At 53.3% G+C, this 16513-nt stretch overlaps 1 protein-coding gene across 4 annotated transcripts in view; it reads right to left on the bottom strand.

Annotated features, from left to right (window-relative positions):
- Positions 1-16513, bottom strand: part of LOC116939431 (regulator of G-protein signaling 7-like) — a 56936-nt gene that overhangs the window by 18194 nt on the left and 22229 nt on the right. For all 4 annotated transcript variants that reach the window (XM_032947747.2, XM_032947748.2, XM_032947746.2 and 1 more), the window contains exons 2-5: positions 5443-5539; positions 4543-4593; positions 3605-3711; positions 1009-1060 (exon numbers count right to left, since the gene is read on the bottom strand). In XM_032947747.2, coding sequence (XP_032803638.1) covers positions 1009-1060; positions 3605-3711; positions 4543-4593; positions 5443-5539 — 307 coding nt within the window. The remainder of the gene's footprint in view (positions 1-1008; positions 1061-3604; positions 3712-4542; positions 4594-5442; positions 5540-16513) is intronic.

A 16513-nucleotide genomic window follows, 5' to 3' on the forward strand; every position in this document is an offset into this window, starting at 1 on the left:
ACACAGAGGCACGTGTTGCATTCATGTGCTCGCAAAGAGCACTTATTCCGGAATGCGTTGTGTGTGTGTGTGCGTTATGTATATGTGTGCAGGTGTGTGTGCGTGTTTATATATAAACTAGTCTTTTGCCCGTACAAGGACTGGTGTATTGCAGTAAATCTGAAACTTGCAAGCGAAAAGCAGACCACGATGTGATATTCATTGCATCCATTCGTGTGCAATTTGTAAGGGCGCGGTGACACAGACTTATTTCATGTAAAGGTTATAATCCCTTGTTCATCACGACGTCCTTTTTACTTTGATGTCTCAACAACAGCGTTACGGAGATCACGTGACGTGAGGGTTCTGCCTTTGTAGCGAGGGTTGTCAGTTGACGCCGAGGAGGGGGGAGGAGGCGCCTCGCCCCCCCATGTGGAGTGACGTCCGCCGCTAATTATTATGAATGGGGGGGGGTGTCCATTTGAAGGACGTCACCTTATGATTATTAATGAGGGGGGCTGGTCGACGTGGAGTGACGTCACGAGCGTTGCACACAGACATTCTTGGCTCATTATAGTAGGTAATAATAATGAGGGGAGGGGGTGGGTGTTCATTTGCAGGACGTCACATGCTCATGAATATTAATGAGGGGGGCTGGTCTATGTGAAGTGACGTCACGAGCGTTAGGGACAGACATTCTTGGGTGATTATAGTAGGTATATGTGTGTGTGTGTGCATTATGGGAAGCGGTAGTGTAGCGGTTAGCGCGCTGCGCTACAAACCCGGGATTCGAGTTCGATTCCCGCTCACGACCAACACGTGAGTACTAAGTTTAAATCATAAAAATTATTGTTAAAATAAAAATATTATTAAATATATGTTTTTTCGTTCAAGTGCTCTGAGACGTCACGACGTGTAGGAGGGCACTATGTAAAAAAAAAACCCAAGCAATTATCATGATGTATTTCTCTCAATCGCGTTCATTCGGGAAGCCCCTCTGTGCCTCTAACTCGCTCCGAAGCCCCTCACCGTAATCTGTGTTCTCGGGATCCCAGCAGTTGGAAGGCCAGAAATATGGATTCTGCAAGAACGAGTCAGCCACGATTACCACCACCACCACATGTTATATCACACGTGTGATCTTAACCACCACCACCACCAACATCATCATCATCCGTCATGACCAATCCACTTCTGGATGAAGGCTCCGTGATGCCAAACATTGTTGAACTGGATGAGCTGATCTCGTCGTCGCAACCATCGTTGGTGCTGGTCATCCTCTCGGGCCGTGTTCCCCCTACTTGTGACTGTCATTCCGTCAGCGGTCTCACCCATCACTTCTCGTGACGTGTCCTTCCCGAGCCCAATTGTGTTTACTTTCCTTGTCAGTCAGGCTGCATCATGCCCGACCTCTATTCGTCTCTCAGTGTAATTCCCAGCATGCACCCCCACCTCTCCACGTTTCTTTGACCTCATGAAATATTCACAGTTCCTTCCCACGATGGAGAGGCGTTAACGAGCTCGCCTGCTATGCAGGATAGCGTGGGTTCGATCCCGACCCTGACGCCTATATATTTGGAGTTTGTGTGTCTCTTTCCCCCTGGTTACGTGGATTTTTATCCGGGTCCTCCGGTTTTCCCCTCCACATTTATAAACATCTATCCACTGCTGTTATACAGCTCCACATTAGTCACTTCGTTGAGCTATAATTTGTGGCCAGGTCGCATCCTAAAAAAGAGCTGTACTGTATATCTCAATGTGCCTTACCTGCTAAAATAAAACATAGCTTACTTTAGTTTATTACAGTTGGAATGGTGTGACTAAGTGCCCTTGGTTTTGCCGTTCGAGCGTTATCGTGTATTAAGGGATTTCTTTATTGAATTAAAAGCGTAAAAGTATGTTAAGGGATTTACAGCGAAATCAGTTGGACCAGATATTTTCACGAGTGCTTTCTATCCTATTCCGATTGTAATAGCGTGGCTAAGCGCTCCCACTGCAAATGTCAAACGAAAATCAAAAGTCCAACCGACCACCCTTCAGCGTTTCTTTGCGCCCTTTCATTATATTTGATATTTCTTCACACTTTCTTTGTCAACCTCCGTGTTTCTTATACATGCACCATCCTGAGCATCGCTAACCATACTGACTTTTGGGAGTATTTCATCCAGCAGTGGATAGACCGTCGGCCCACGATGATGGCGAGGCCTTCATCCAACCGTGGACACACCATGGTCGATGACCTTTGTGGGGCGACTTCGATGCAGCAGTGGATAGATGCACGGCTCACGACGACGACGACGATGATCCGATTGGCGAGGGGCGAGCGAACTTGCGCGCCAGGATCCGGGAGCGTTCACTGCGCGCGGCGCCTTCAAACCCCGGACGCGACCCGGTTCGACTCCCATCACCGGTCGCTAGGTGAGCCACCTCGCGTTTGAAACTCGGTCGTAAAGACAAACTCAGCAGCCCCAGAGGGAGACTCGGAGGCGAAATGCGTGACGCTAAATGGATTTTCCCGGCCAATGTGATGCGTTCACTGCCGCCTATCCCGAGGCGCTGTTTAGACATTCTTTCATTTCCCATTTATGATCGCGGCTGCGTCTCTCCTCCATGAACACGGAGGGAGGGGGCTGGTGTGCGTGTGTACGCGCGTGTGTTAGGTCTACTCCGGCCTGAAATTAGTACCTGGTGCGGTGTGTAAACATCGCCACTGGGGAGACAAAGGCGGTCGGGCGTGGCGCTGGCCACCCACCGGTAGGTGCACCGTGCCGGCCTTCATAGGTGCTCGCTCACAGCACTTGCCTCAACAAGTCTGTTGAGGCATAACAGGGGGATCTTTGTCTTGTACCAGCCAGGCCGGACTGTGTGGAAGGGGCTCGCACGTCCTGGCCAAGATCCGTGCATTGCTCTATGAATGAGCTCGTCCGGAAATCGAGGCTGCGTTGGCTGGGTCGCGTAGTCCGCGTGCCCAGCCACCGCATACCCAAGCAGCTTCTGGTTGGCCGGATAGATGGGGCTTAATGGGCTCGAGAAGAGATGGGCTGATGCGCTTCGGGAGGACTTGGAGCTGAGTGGACTTGCCAACAATTTGGTGCCGGCGGTGTCAAAATCGATTCCCGTTCGTGGCAAACATCGGTGGCGCGTGGCATTTGAACGGCTACTGGGCCTCTCCCAGGTCGACTCAGCCGCAAATGTGTACCGAGTGCGGTGTCTAACATCAACCATCAGTGCCTGGCGTTATGCTGGCCGTGATGGATGTTCGCCAGCAGCCCCAACAGTCCGTAAGCTACATGGAGGTGTGGGGCGAAGGAGGGCCTTTATATTTGCGTAATAGGTGCTCGCTAACTGCAACTGGTCTCACAGTGTACGTACAGCGACACAAGGATGCATGTGTGCGTGGCTTGAAGTTAGTCGCCCCCTTGTCAATCATTCGCGATCACAGCTGTCTGCGCTTCTTGGTTATTACACCACCCACAATACCCCCCCCCCCCACACAACCACCTCCCCCCCCCCACACACACACAACCCCTCCACCCCAGCACCCCCCCACACACAACCCCCCCACCCCAGCACCCCCCCCCCCCCCCCCACCAAGTAATGTCTACCCCGGGTTGAGAGAGGGCACCTGGAATCGGTACAAGGCGCCGTCGTCTTTGAGCGCCAGCACGTGGTCTGAGATGGGGAAAAAGTAGCCGTGGGCTGCCATCTGCGTGCCCAGGTGCAGCGCCTCCGCTGGGGGATCCAAGAGGGAGGGGGTTGTGTGGGAATAGCGCGGGGGGGTGGGGGGGTTGGGTGAGTGGGGGGGGGTCTCTCACACTCACAATCAGGGCGGTAGCACCAGCCACACGTGTGACGTGTGGGTGGGTGGGGTGCTGGACATCGCACCCACTCGGGTTCGCCTTCATGGGTCCTCGCCGACGGCACTTCCTGCAACACTCCGTTAATGGCGATGGGGGAGGGAGGGCTGGTTTGGAGGGAGACGGTGATCGAGTTGGTGGGTGAATGAAACGAGTGGGTGGGTGAGCGAGCGGGTGAGTGAATGAGTGGGTGAATGATCGGGTGGGTGAATGAATGAACGAGTAGGTGGGTGGAAGAGTGACTGACTTGAGTGCGTTAGAGGATGAGTACGGGAATGAATGAGGGAATGAATGAGAGAGTCGGTGTTAAGAATAAATGTGTGCGTGAGAGCGTGTTTGTTTTTCAGTTGGCGAGAGTAAGTGTGAGAAGTGAATGACCGTACGTAGTGCAACGGTTATCGCTACGCTGCGCTACGAACCCGGCGAATCGAGTTCGATTCCCGCTCACGCCCAACACCACGGTGACGATTTTCTGAATCTGTCCTGGGGCTCCCCTAAGTCGACTCGGCCTCAAATGACTACCTGGTGCGGTGTGTAAACATCGACACTGGGGATGACAAAGGCGGTCGGCCGTGGGTGCTGGCCGCCCACCCCTTCGCACAACCCTGTTGGCCTGCATAGGCGCTCGCTAACAACACTTGCCCCAACCGTCTGTTGAGGCTATACGGGGGGGTCTTTGCGTGCGGCAGTACAGTGTTTCGTCTACCTTGGTCCTGGGTGTTGAGGTTCTTCATGAGCCACTGCACAATGTCGGTTCCTGCACGCGGACGGGAAACGAACTTCCATCAGCCTTCAACCCAGGCGACCTACGACCTCAAGGCGCACGTTCAAATCTCGGTCGTGGATTTGTCAACGTGGAACAAGCACACGAGTGACAGCTCGCAAAGTGGTTGTTCCATGGCTATAGGGTTCCTTGCCTTACGTGGAATGTGATCGTTTTTAGCAGCGGGTCGCTCTGCTGATACGAGTGAGTTTACACTGAGCGACCCTTTGTCACTCTACCGCTGGATGGGTGTGGGGGGGGGGGGGCTCCCCACGTCGTATTGGTCGTGGGGGGTTGTTTGACCATACTTCACCACGCTGGTCATCGTCGACGTAGCTTCTAAATCTACTTTGATGCCGCTGCTGCTGCACTGCATTGGCCTGTGTGCATTGTGTTGAGTATGAAGACAAAAATCCTGATCATGTTGAAGCTTATCTTCTTTTTTTAGAGATTATAATAAGAGATTATAATCTCTCAAAAAAGATAAACCATGATAATCTTCAAATTTTGACTTAAAACTTTCGTGACTGCAGGAATTTATATTCTTGGTTCTTTCGGTAAAGTCACTTAGATAGAATAAAATAAAATAAATTGATTTTATTATGTAAATTTTTTTATTTCTTTCTTTTCGTTTCAAGTTTTTTTAATATTATTTTTTATTTTAATATTCTATGTACGTGGCTTTACCGAAAGAACCAAGAATACATAATAATCTTAGTTTTTTTGAGATTATAATCTCTCAAGAAACATCCCTCGACCTACGACTGTGGGTGCTCTCTCCTGCCACACCACACTCCACCCCCACCCCCACACCCCCGCGGACTGCAGCGTGGTGTCCCTTACCCGTGACCACGCTGGGAATCTTGGTGAGGAAGCTCTTGACGGTACGGATCGCGACGCCGCCCTCCTCTGCCTGCATCCGACGGACGATCTGCTCCATCTGCACGCCGGTTAAAAAAAAAGACACAACGGCCATCGGGACACACGGTGGCTAGGAGATGTTAACTACCTCGCTTGGTATGCAGGAGGTCGCGGGTTCGATGCCGACCCCGACGCCTGCTGTGTATTTTTAGTTTGCGATGTCTCTCTCTCTCTCTGCTCGTGGTCGCGTGGATTTTTCAACCGGGGTCCTCCATTTGTTCCCTCCACGTTTAGAAACATCCACACGATGACGAGCCACTTCGTCGAGCTAACGCGTGTGGCCAGGTCGCTTCTGAAAAAGAGCTAATTAGCTCAGTGGGCCTTACCCAGTGAAATAAAAAACATAGTTTAGTAGACAGGGGGCAGTCTCAAATCCTCATTATCCACCGTGTCTCTCTACTGGGACTCTCTACTTATGTGCACTGAAGAAGGGACATTGCTCGAAACGTCGCTTGTTATCTATTTTTCCTATTAAGGTACTTGTGGGCCATGGGCCAGAGTGGAAACCGCTACCACCTAAAGTAGCAAAACTCTCGTGGTGCCGATCTATTAACACGGCTAATAGTGAATTATTTCATATGGTTATCATATAATTCACCATTATTGGCCACGTAAAGAGACATGTAAACCTGCAATAAGTTACACCATCCCAGGTGGAACCGATGAGTGGAATTTATGGGCTTTTTGTTGCATCGTATTACAGGGAGAGTCGCATAAATGTATCTTCGTAAGCAAGAAGGGCAGCGCATTTAACACAATACCGTATCTGTAAAGACAAAGCACTGCTAACTCTATCGTCTTGGGTACGAACACTCCTCGGTGGAGTTGGACAAACACCCAAATATAGGACCACGCAGCTCGAACAATTGTGGTTGGTGTGTGAGAGAGAGAGAGAGAGCGAGAGAGAGCAGTCGACGTCTATATCTGTTACGGGGGGGGGGGGGGGCGGGGGGAGTACAATCAACGCATCTTCTCAAACAAAGCCAGCGCCGTCAATTGATCTCTTTAAAGACACGGGAAAGCCAGTATGTGTTACAACACACTTGCGACAGAGATTGCACCATCAACAAACCTTGCTAATTGGCTGTGCCGGCTGGTGGCGGGTTTAATGACACATTCATATTTACGCGATTTAACCTACCCCCCCGCCCCGCTCTATTATGGATAATATTTGGTCGTGAAAGCCTCCTACGTGTTAAACTCACCATCAACGTATCTCATTAATCACAGCCCGCGTCAACTCGTCTGATTAATTATCAGAGAGAGAGACTGTAAAGTGAACTCATTCCCCCTTAGGAGGCGTGCAGGAGATGTGTTTGTCCTGCGTGTCCGTGACTGCCACTCGCGTGCGGAGATCACGAACTGCGGGCGATGTGGTCACAATGAAAACGGACCGCCACGGAATCACCGATCTTGCTGATATCAGCCAATTCAATGAAGGGGGCGGGGGGAGGGGCGTGTCGCATCATTACTCGATCCATGGATCGATTGGTAACGAATTGACGCAGCAATTAACCCGCAAATTGTGATTAAGGGGCCATCTCCATTTAATACGTACGCATGGAGGGGGGAGGGGAGGTTAACCCAAACGCATACGCTTGCGTACGGGGGGGGGGTCGACTGACAATTTAAGTACGCATAGGAAACGGGGGGGGGGGGGGTGGTGAAGCCTCGATAATAATTTGTCTACATTGGTCTTCAAATGAGCCACAGTTCAGTGCCTTCAGCTGTCAGACAACAAGTACTACCGGGAGAAGTGGGACTGTGGGAGAGGTGTCACTCTTTGTATGCCACCGTGCCCCTGACTGCAGCTATCACGCGGCTCAGCAAAATAAGTGGCCAAGGTACGCAACTGAATTATTTAATGCAGCCGGCGGTGGACTATCTGTTTGCCCAAACACGTTAATATTATGAAACCTTGATCGTTTCTGCGTGGATTAAATATCGGCCGTTCTATAGGATTCGGGAATGGGGGGGGGGTGCGTCAGGCGTACGTACGCAGGTGGGGGGTCAGGGTGTAAAAAGTTCGCGTGCGTACAGGGAGGAGGGGAGGGGTCAAGTTTTGACAGATTTTGCGTTAAGCACTCAATGGATGGCCCCAAACTCCGGTGTTTTTTGACGCGTGTTTGTTACGGATCGACTGAGCGGAATCGATGCCATTAATCTCGTAACACGATCCACAATTACCATATATGGGGATGGTAAAATCTCTGATCTGTGATTTTGTCGGCTGTAGGATTGTATGGCTCTATACCAGAGCCTCCATGGCATGGCACTTGAGACGCTGCAGCGCCTCCACGTGTGGAGGAGTCGTGGAGGCGATTGCACGGTTCTCACGAGGCGCGTGAGCGGTCTGTCAACTCAGAGGGGACGATCTCCGGCTCAGGGGTGGTCCACTGCTTTCTGCGACAGCTTGACGATGGAAAATAAATTCCTCGGATTAGGACGCCGCCGCCGATCGAACAAATAGAGTTGAATTGTTATTATGGCTATTGTCCCCCCCCACCAGCCTACCGCCTGCTGAGGCTGTAGGCGACTCTGCTCTGTGGATTCTCCTCGAAGGGATTCGCGTTCTGCACCTCCGTGGAGAGCGCAAGGAAGCACCTCTACTCCTCCACCTTCTCTGTCTCGCTGTGTCTCTCCTCCTCGCCGTGCCCAATCTCGTTTGTCATCCGTCCGTCCGTGTGCACGTTGAACTTCTTTCGCGCCCTACGTAGCCAACCATGCTCATCGGAGGCGTGGGGGAAGGGCAACAGACTAAACACCGAACAGCAGTACTGAAGCGATGAGTTTTCAATCGTAGATTTTAAAGTTCACAGCTCCGTTGGCCTCCTCATATCGGAAGGAAGAGCGTTCCAGACGGCCGCAGAAGCGCATCTGAAAGCGCCGCGCGACGCGGTGACCGCCGTCCCGCACCCCTCCACTGGAATAAACTTCCCCCGTTCATTCATCAGTCCCCGTCACCCCCCTGCGGTTCCTCTCCTGAAGTTTACCTTTTCTCTCTCTCGCACATTCTCATCCTCGCTCCTCCACTCCTTCCCGTCCCTCCCCTAACACTTTCGTGACCCCTCGATCGCGCTAACTCGTTCCCCAACCCTTTTCACGCACCTGCCGTCGAAATCGTTCCATTCTGCTGTCACCGTGTTTCGTTTTTATTTCCACGACGTGAAGCGCCTTGAGCGAAGGCGCTCTGTATACAAACACTGTACCAAGGGAAGACTCGCGAATCCCGCGCGCGTGTGCCCGTGCGTGGATCGATGCGCCGAGACGCTCCGAGTGAAACGCGGGCGCAAGCACTACAGAGAGAAATGAAAAGGTGCCACCGCTTCACCCCCCCCCCCCCCCACCGCCGCCCCCCCCTCCCCCAATTTGGATCGATCTGTGATGTGGAAGCCTCTGAAGCAGAGGCTTCAGAAGTTCACTCCGCCCACGAATGCACAGCAGCAGCGCCCGCCCGCCCGCCCACACCACACCGAACCCACCGCTGCCGTCCTGCGTCAGGCATAGCACCTCCCTTTGTTTTGCTTGAACAACAGCATCGGTGCCCCAACCCCACAGGCCCCCTCCCCCCCGTGTGCCGCCTCTTTGCGCCGTGACCAATAATTATAATGGCCCTTGGGTGCGCGCACAGCCTGGAGGGTGGGCTCGTCGAGTCTGCGTTGTGCCAACGCGCTGCGTGTCCACCGAGAGGGCTAGCGAATAAATTGCGCGCGGCGATGGAATGCTGCAGCCGGGACGAAGCGGGGTCCTCTCTCGCACACCGCCACAGCGCTCGCGGTGCAAGGAAACCCCCCCCCCTCGCGCGCGCGACACTCCGTGGGCCAAGAGCCGCGAGGCGCGGTCTGAGTCGCAGTCACCTCGCCACCGCCGCGTGGCCACCGTCAACGCATCGCCACCGTCATCACCACCACCACCACCACCGTGGCGATGACCACAGCTTGCTACCGTCCATACAACCACCATCACCACATCTCGGTACCATCACACCATACCAGCACCCCGCTGCCTTTCACCGACCAAACCACAATGCAAAGGGGCCGCATTTGGCAGTGGTGCACAAGCAACGACCTAAAACAATCATCACAACGCCGAAGACTCATATCGAGAGATGTATGCAGTTCAAGCTAGCCTGACGATTCGGGCAATGACCCTCGTTTGGAGCAGCTGTTGCCAAGACGTAGCCCGACCGACACGGCACGAGGTGGCCTTCATGCAACGGATTGAAAAGTTCGAGCAATTTTAAATTAACCCCGAGTCAGTCATCTGTATTCCTTTACTCCCACGTCTTCTTCAGTGTCGCTGTAGCTATTAAATGTCTCCCGAACGTCTCCCGCCGTTTCCACACAATGTTTTTTTCGTTACACGGAAAAAAAAATCCAGTGTAGCCAGTTACCCAGCTAGTTTTGGTGCCAACGCCACGCAGCCACGAACAACGGAGCACAATGGTTGGGTGGTAGAGGAGCACATCCAGTCAGGAAACTCGAGGCATGGATTACGTATTGTCATCATCACGTGGGATTGTGGACGTTGACGTCGAACGCGTACTGTCGTCTGGCGACCCGGGTTCGACTCCCGCTCGTGGCCAACATCAGTAACATATCTCAACCAGGCACAAGGCCTCGCCTAGGTCGACTCGGCTTTCGATGAGTACCTGGTGCGGTGTGTAAACATCAGCGCTGCGAAGACAACGGCGGCCGGGTGTGGTGGCGGCCACCCGTCGTGTGCCGTGTCGTCTCTCATTGGCGCTACTCGCTAACCGCACTTGCCCCAACAGTCTGTTGAGGCTGTAATAGAGGGGACCTTTGTCTTTGTACGCACATTTGCGAGACTTCCTGCGCACGTTCCTCCCCGACCGAAGCACTCGAGCAGCATGGGGGCTTCTTTAATGCCCCGGATTTGCCGGTTCGCATTGGCATTAGCACACAGCAGGCGCGCTACACTGCCAGTAATAAGCCTAACCTGTACGCGTCATTAAGATACGGGAAAGAGGATGAAATTAATTTCTAAGGACACATTCAAATAACAAAAAAATACCGTTAGCTTATATATAATATTCAGTTTGGCTTTAAAATCCATAATAAGTTGAAATTTAAAATTCAAATCACATTTTGAAAATGACAGCAGGTGGTCGCCACGCCACGGTAGCGAGAAGTTAACTTCCTCGGCTGGTATACAGGAGGTTGTGGGTTCAATCCCGACCCTAACGCCTCTATATTTGGAGTCTGCGTGTCTTTTTCCTCGTTGTCGCGTGGATTTTTTTTTTCTCCGGGTCCTCCGGCGTTTCTCTCCACATGCAGTGTCAACGTCAGGCGTTTAGCGCATTCGGCTGCAGTACATTTCCACGTGAATTGAGCTATCAGTTGTGGTCAGGTCGCTTCTGAAAAAGAGCTATATAGCTGAGGTGGGCCTTATCGTGTAAAACAAAAACAAATATAAAAACCGTTTGTAGTTCATATTCGTTGGTTCCTTCGGCAAAGTCACGTAGGTATATTTTATTTTTCTACCTACGTGACTTTACCGAAAGAACCAAAGAGTATGGATTCCTGCAGTCACGAAAGCTTCACATCAAGATTGTTTGTAGTTCAGTTTAATTGCTGACTCGGCGAAGATTAAGGGACTGATGGGCGGTTCACGCGGCGATTGAATCGGTACGAGGCTCATCGTGCCGAACGCACTCCAATCTCTGCAATTATATTCCGGGCAACCTTGCGTACTCCGAGGCCGATGCCTCCTACGACGTGCAATTGTGCGGGCTCGGTTGCGGGCGACATAAATGAAAACGAAAATACGGGGCGGGGGGGGGGGGGCGTGGGGACACTTGCTTCCAATCGAGAATTCGCCGGCCGGCCGGCCCGCCCGTGTCCCTTCATCCGAGCGCGAGTCAACGCGTGCATCGCTCCGCTTTGAAGTGGGGACACAAGGCGGGGGGGGGGGGAGCAGGGGGGAGCAGGGGGGAGGAGGGGAGAGAAGGGGGGCGGATAGGGGGATGAGAGGGGGAGGGAGAAGGGGGGGGGGAGAAGGGGGGGAAGGGGAGAGAGGGGGGGACAGACAGCTACCCTGTGACTAAATCACCCGGATAATAATGTAATAATAATAATGTAATAATGTTTCGTTTTATATAACGGCGTCTTTCATGCAAATTCAATCTCACGATCGCCAAGGAGCCGTATGGACAAGCTGGAAGGCAGCCAAGCGATGAGCCGGCGCTAACAATTGCCCAAGATCTGCATCCATCTACATATTAAGATGTTTCGTCCAATGAATGAGTGAGCCTTCTCGTGGCTAACAGACCTCCGCGTTGGCATTTAACTCAACATATTGCCATTCGCAAGATGATAAGAATGAGCATTTATACATGCGGGAGGAAAACGGAGCACCCGGAAGAAATTCACGCGTGCGAGGGTGAAGCACTTTATCCCACGCAGAAGGGCCAGATTATACGAGTCGACACCGAGCTGTTCAACTTTCTCATGTCAAGCCATGCACACCACACCATCCCCACGTCGACGGCCACGGGAAGGCAATTTGATCGCATTTGTGCAATCCACCAACCCTCCACAGTGCTGGATTACAGGCCACGTGCATAGCAGGTTGCTCCATGCTCAGGGAATAGGTTGTAGATATCGGCGAACAGCGCAGCAAACTCCACGTATGATGCCGCCACGTGCTATATACAGCCGAAACGGCACGAAGATATAACCCCCTGCGGTTGCCGCGTGCAGACGGGACGCGTTTTAACGCCGAGCATCACTCGGCATCACAGCGTCTAATCCCGAGACAGATTTGAAATATTTCCTTTTAACGAGTAAAATCCCATGAGGACGATTGCATCACGAACCTGCCATGCATCCCTGCTGAGGATGTCTCTGCTCGCCAGTGTGAGCCCATGACATTACCCCACCGCGTGTACAGACGCACACCACACCATCCTCATCACGTGTATCAGACCCATCGCCCCCACCCCACCACGTATACAGACGCACACCACACCATCCTCATCACGTGTATCAGACCCATCGCCCCCACCCCACCACGTATACAGACGCACACCACACCATCCCCATCACATGTATCGGACCCATCACCCCAACCCCACCACGTGTGCAGACGCACACCACACCATCCTCATCACGTGTATCAGACCCATCGCCCCCACCCCACCACGTGTACAGACGCACACCACACCATCCTCATCACATGTATCGGACCCATCACCCCAACCCCACCACGTGTGCAGACGCACACCACACCATCCTCATCACGTGTATCAGACCCATCGCCCCCACCCCACCACGTATACAGACGCAAACCACACCATCCCCATCACATGTATCGGACCCATCAACCCAACCCCACCACGTGTACAGACGCACACCACACCATCCCCATCACGTGTATCGGAGCCATCACGCCAACCCCACCACGTGTACAGACGCACACCACACCATCCCCATCACGTGTATCGGAGCCATAACGTCAACCCATCACGTGGACAGACGCACACCACACCATCCCCATCACGTGTATCGGAGCCATAACATCAACCCATCACGTGGACAGACGCACACCACACCATCCCCATCACGTGTATCGGAGCCATAACATCAACCCATCACGTGGACAGACGCACGTGCGCCAAGGGCCCGTGCTCTGACTGTGATCCCACGCAACTGAAATAGACCGCGAGTTGAGTTGAGACAGGGAGCCCGAGCCCTGCGTGCCCCGGGATTCGAGCCGCCGAGAGCCACCGAGAGCCACCGAGAGTCCTTGAGCGTCTCCGCGTTTGCTCAGAACTCGCGGCTCAATGTCACAACAATCGGCATTCGTCGCCGTGTTATGAGCGGCACTCGTCGTGAGAGGGGCGCGTATCGTCAGGCTCCTGGCCACGGCTAAGCATCGGTAGCGAGTGATATCGGGAAGCGGCCACTGGTGGAGCCAGTTGGGGGGGGGGTGGGGTGGCACGTGCCGCCCCCCCCCCCCTCCAATGATCCGATCGAAATCCCTCATTTCGATCGGATCAGTGGGGTTTTGTAGTAATAAATTGGAATTTTGCGACCCCCACTGCCACTGTGTAGCATATTATTACGTGCCAGGGACGCTATGAGATGATAGGACAATAGTCTGAGTCCATAATTGGCAATAAGTAACGGCAAAGCAGTTATAAGTGACTCACAGAATTCTGCGCAGTTGCGTTTACAGTCCACGACTTCCCTGAAGGCATCAGCACCTTCAGCGAGCGCGATGCCGATCACACAACGCGGTTCAAATTCGACTCTCGATCGATGGCTGTACCATCGCCGCACACGCGTCGAATAAAAAGCAAGGGACAAGTCCCCACTTACTAACAACTCTTCTATCATGTTTCATTGCTGGAGGGGTTACCCCCCCCCCCCCACCTGAAAATCCTGGCTCCGCCATTGGAAGCGGCCCTATTACCCGCCCCGCCTGCCGCCGCTGTGACACCCTTCACCAACCCGCACTGACCAGCGTGGTGAAGTATGGTCAAACAACCCCCATGGCTGGCAAAGGGCTCAAAATCGCCCTCTGCCATTGCTGATGCTACCGCGGCTGAGTTTTGAGGAAGCGATCTCTCAATTCCTCCAGGCTCCAGCTGTTCGGATTAAACACCCGATCGATGCGTCTATTTATCTGTCCCACCCCTCCCCCACACCCCCTCTCCCCCGTTTTCTTTGTTACATCTCCCACGTGTTGACGAAACCGTTCCCGCTGCTGCATTCGTGACCCAAAACGATGCCTTCTCTCATCCCCCGTATGGTCTCGAGTAGACTGTTGGGTTCGGTGCTGTCCGCGAGCCAACACGGCGCACTAAGTGGTTGGTGTGACCGGTGCGGTCGGCTCTCGTCTCCCCAGCGCCGCTGTTTACACCGCGCACCAGGTGATAATTTCACGGCTGAGTCCCACTTGGTTCAGATAATCATCGTCGATGTCGGATGTCGGTCCGTGAAGCAGTGCGCAGAGCGCTGCGCTACCGCACCGCACCACGGGCGCGTGCATAACAAAACAAAGGTCCCCCGTATAGCCGTGACAGACTGTAGGAGCAAGTGCTGTTAGCATACAATCACGATAATCATTGACCTCCCTCTTTGTGGAGAACATGAATAACAAAACAAATACGCGGCGAACGTCTCCATAACTCCGTCTGTCTCGATCACACAACGACGCTATTTTGTTTTACACAAATGGTCAGCCGCACGGGCTGTAATTTCAGCAGAGATTTTTTCAAGATAAGCAAACTCTCTAGACTGGTTTCGACACCGCGGTGTCTCATCAGCAGCAGAGTCAAACTCTCTTGAACCAACGCTGCTTGGACCCTGTCTTTACGCTATGGGGGGGGGGGGTCCTAGTTTAATGCAAAATTCGATAGTCGCGCACAACTAAATACAACAACGATCGGCGTCGTTGTGCCGGATATAAATAAAACAAGATTAATGGACGCGAAGGAGCAGTATTTGTCTTCTCAGTCGTTCTCCGAGAACGAGATTTGTGGCTTTGCCCGATGGGCGTCGTTTGGCCACCGACGTTGTGGCTCGTGAGGATTGTGGCAAAACGCGCCCCCCCCCCCCTCCAACCCGCGTCGCTTCGCCTCCAACGGCGCGGGATGAACCGCCCTAGGGACACAAAGTGAATGTTGAGATGCATTTCAGACATCGCGGCATTCGACTTGGTATTCTGCCACATCCAGCCACCCAGTCACTTTACCTCTCCCCCCCTCTTGCCTCAATTCGAGAAACGTATTCACTCTTATCCATTGCACACTCAATAGCGATGTTTGTTGCTGGCCGCTTGGCGTTGCTACGAATATGATTTCTACATTTATGTGATTCTTGTATCGCGTTGTGAGATGCAATGTGCACGCATGACGCGAAATTAAACTAAAAATGATTGTATAGTTATTGTTGCGGGGCCTGCGCTCAGAAACCGCGATGTTGTAACAACAACTCCTCACCCTTGTTAATAAAATAGTGAATGTGCCCGCGGGTCTCCCGGGGGCTCAGTGTGAGTGTGGGAACGCGTCTGCACGTGCACGCAGAGCAGCAGGCGACTCGCCTCCTCGCCAGTGCAGTTTACGCGATGGATGTCGCGGCGAGGCATGTCCGTGTGGTGGCCGCAATGGACCCATCGCGATTGGCCTTCGGCTGGCCTGGCCGCTGCGCGCGACTCCGTCTGAGCACCCCACAGTGGTCCGTGCCTGGCCCCCGCGTAGATGGGGGTCGGCCGTTCCTGCAGCCGGTGTCTTCGGCTGCGTGTCGTCCCAATGACTGCGTGACCAGGCGCTTGAGAGCTCCCCGACCCTAAGTGTCTACGATCCGGACTCCTGAGCCTAAGTGCTTGAAACAAAAGTGCCTACCGCCCCCATCCCCCCCCCCCCCCGAGTGCTTGAATCATCGTCACTCGCACGAGTTCTTCCATTGATTTTTGTGCTTTGCGAGCTTTCTTCAACGACCGTGGATTTCTCTCCCAGCCAATCATTAAACCCGCCATTCATTCTGATCCAGAGTCCCTGAAGCTGAGTACCTTCCTGTGTCTTTGTTTCCAACCTCCCCCCCCTCCACGGTTCCCCCCCACCCCCCACGGACCCCTCCTCCCCCCACCTCCTCCCAGCCGCACTCCCAGGTTGCCGGTCTCCTCGTGTCGCGCCTGAGCCGCGTGACGAATTTGCAGAGCCACCGCACGCTATGATTTTCTTCTCCGCAAGCAGCGGCTTTGACGCATTTGGCGAAAGCTTTTTCCTCCTCAACCACCCTCCCCCCTCTCCTCCATCCCTTCCCCCAACAAAAGCTCACGGTGCATCCCTTCTCTCCGTCACGCGTGGCGCGTCTATTTGTTGTCACCACTGTCATTTCGACAGTGCCATTGGCGTCGCTCGTTCGTAACTGTCCCAGAGCTTTGCATGCATCGCCGCGTCTTGGTGAAGAGCCTGCGGAACGCGATATTACAGAACTGCTTCTGAGATCCCTTCACAATTGGGCAG

The sequence above is a fragment of the Petromyzon marinus genome, chromosome 6, assembly GCF_048934315.1.
Source record: "Petromyzon marinus isolate PM22_M1 ecotype Great Lakes invasive population chromosome 6, UKy_Petmar_22M1.pri1.0, whole genome shotgun sequence".
Taxonomy (NCBI): Eukaryota; Metazoa; Chordata; class Hyperoartia; order Petromyzontiformes; family Petromyzontidae; genus Petromyzon; species Petromyzon marinus.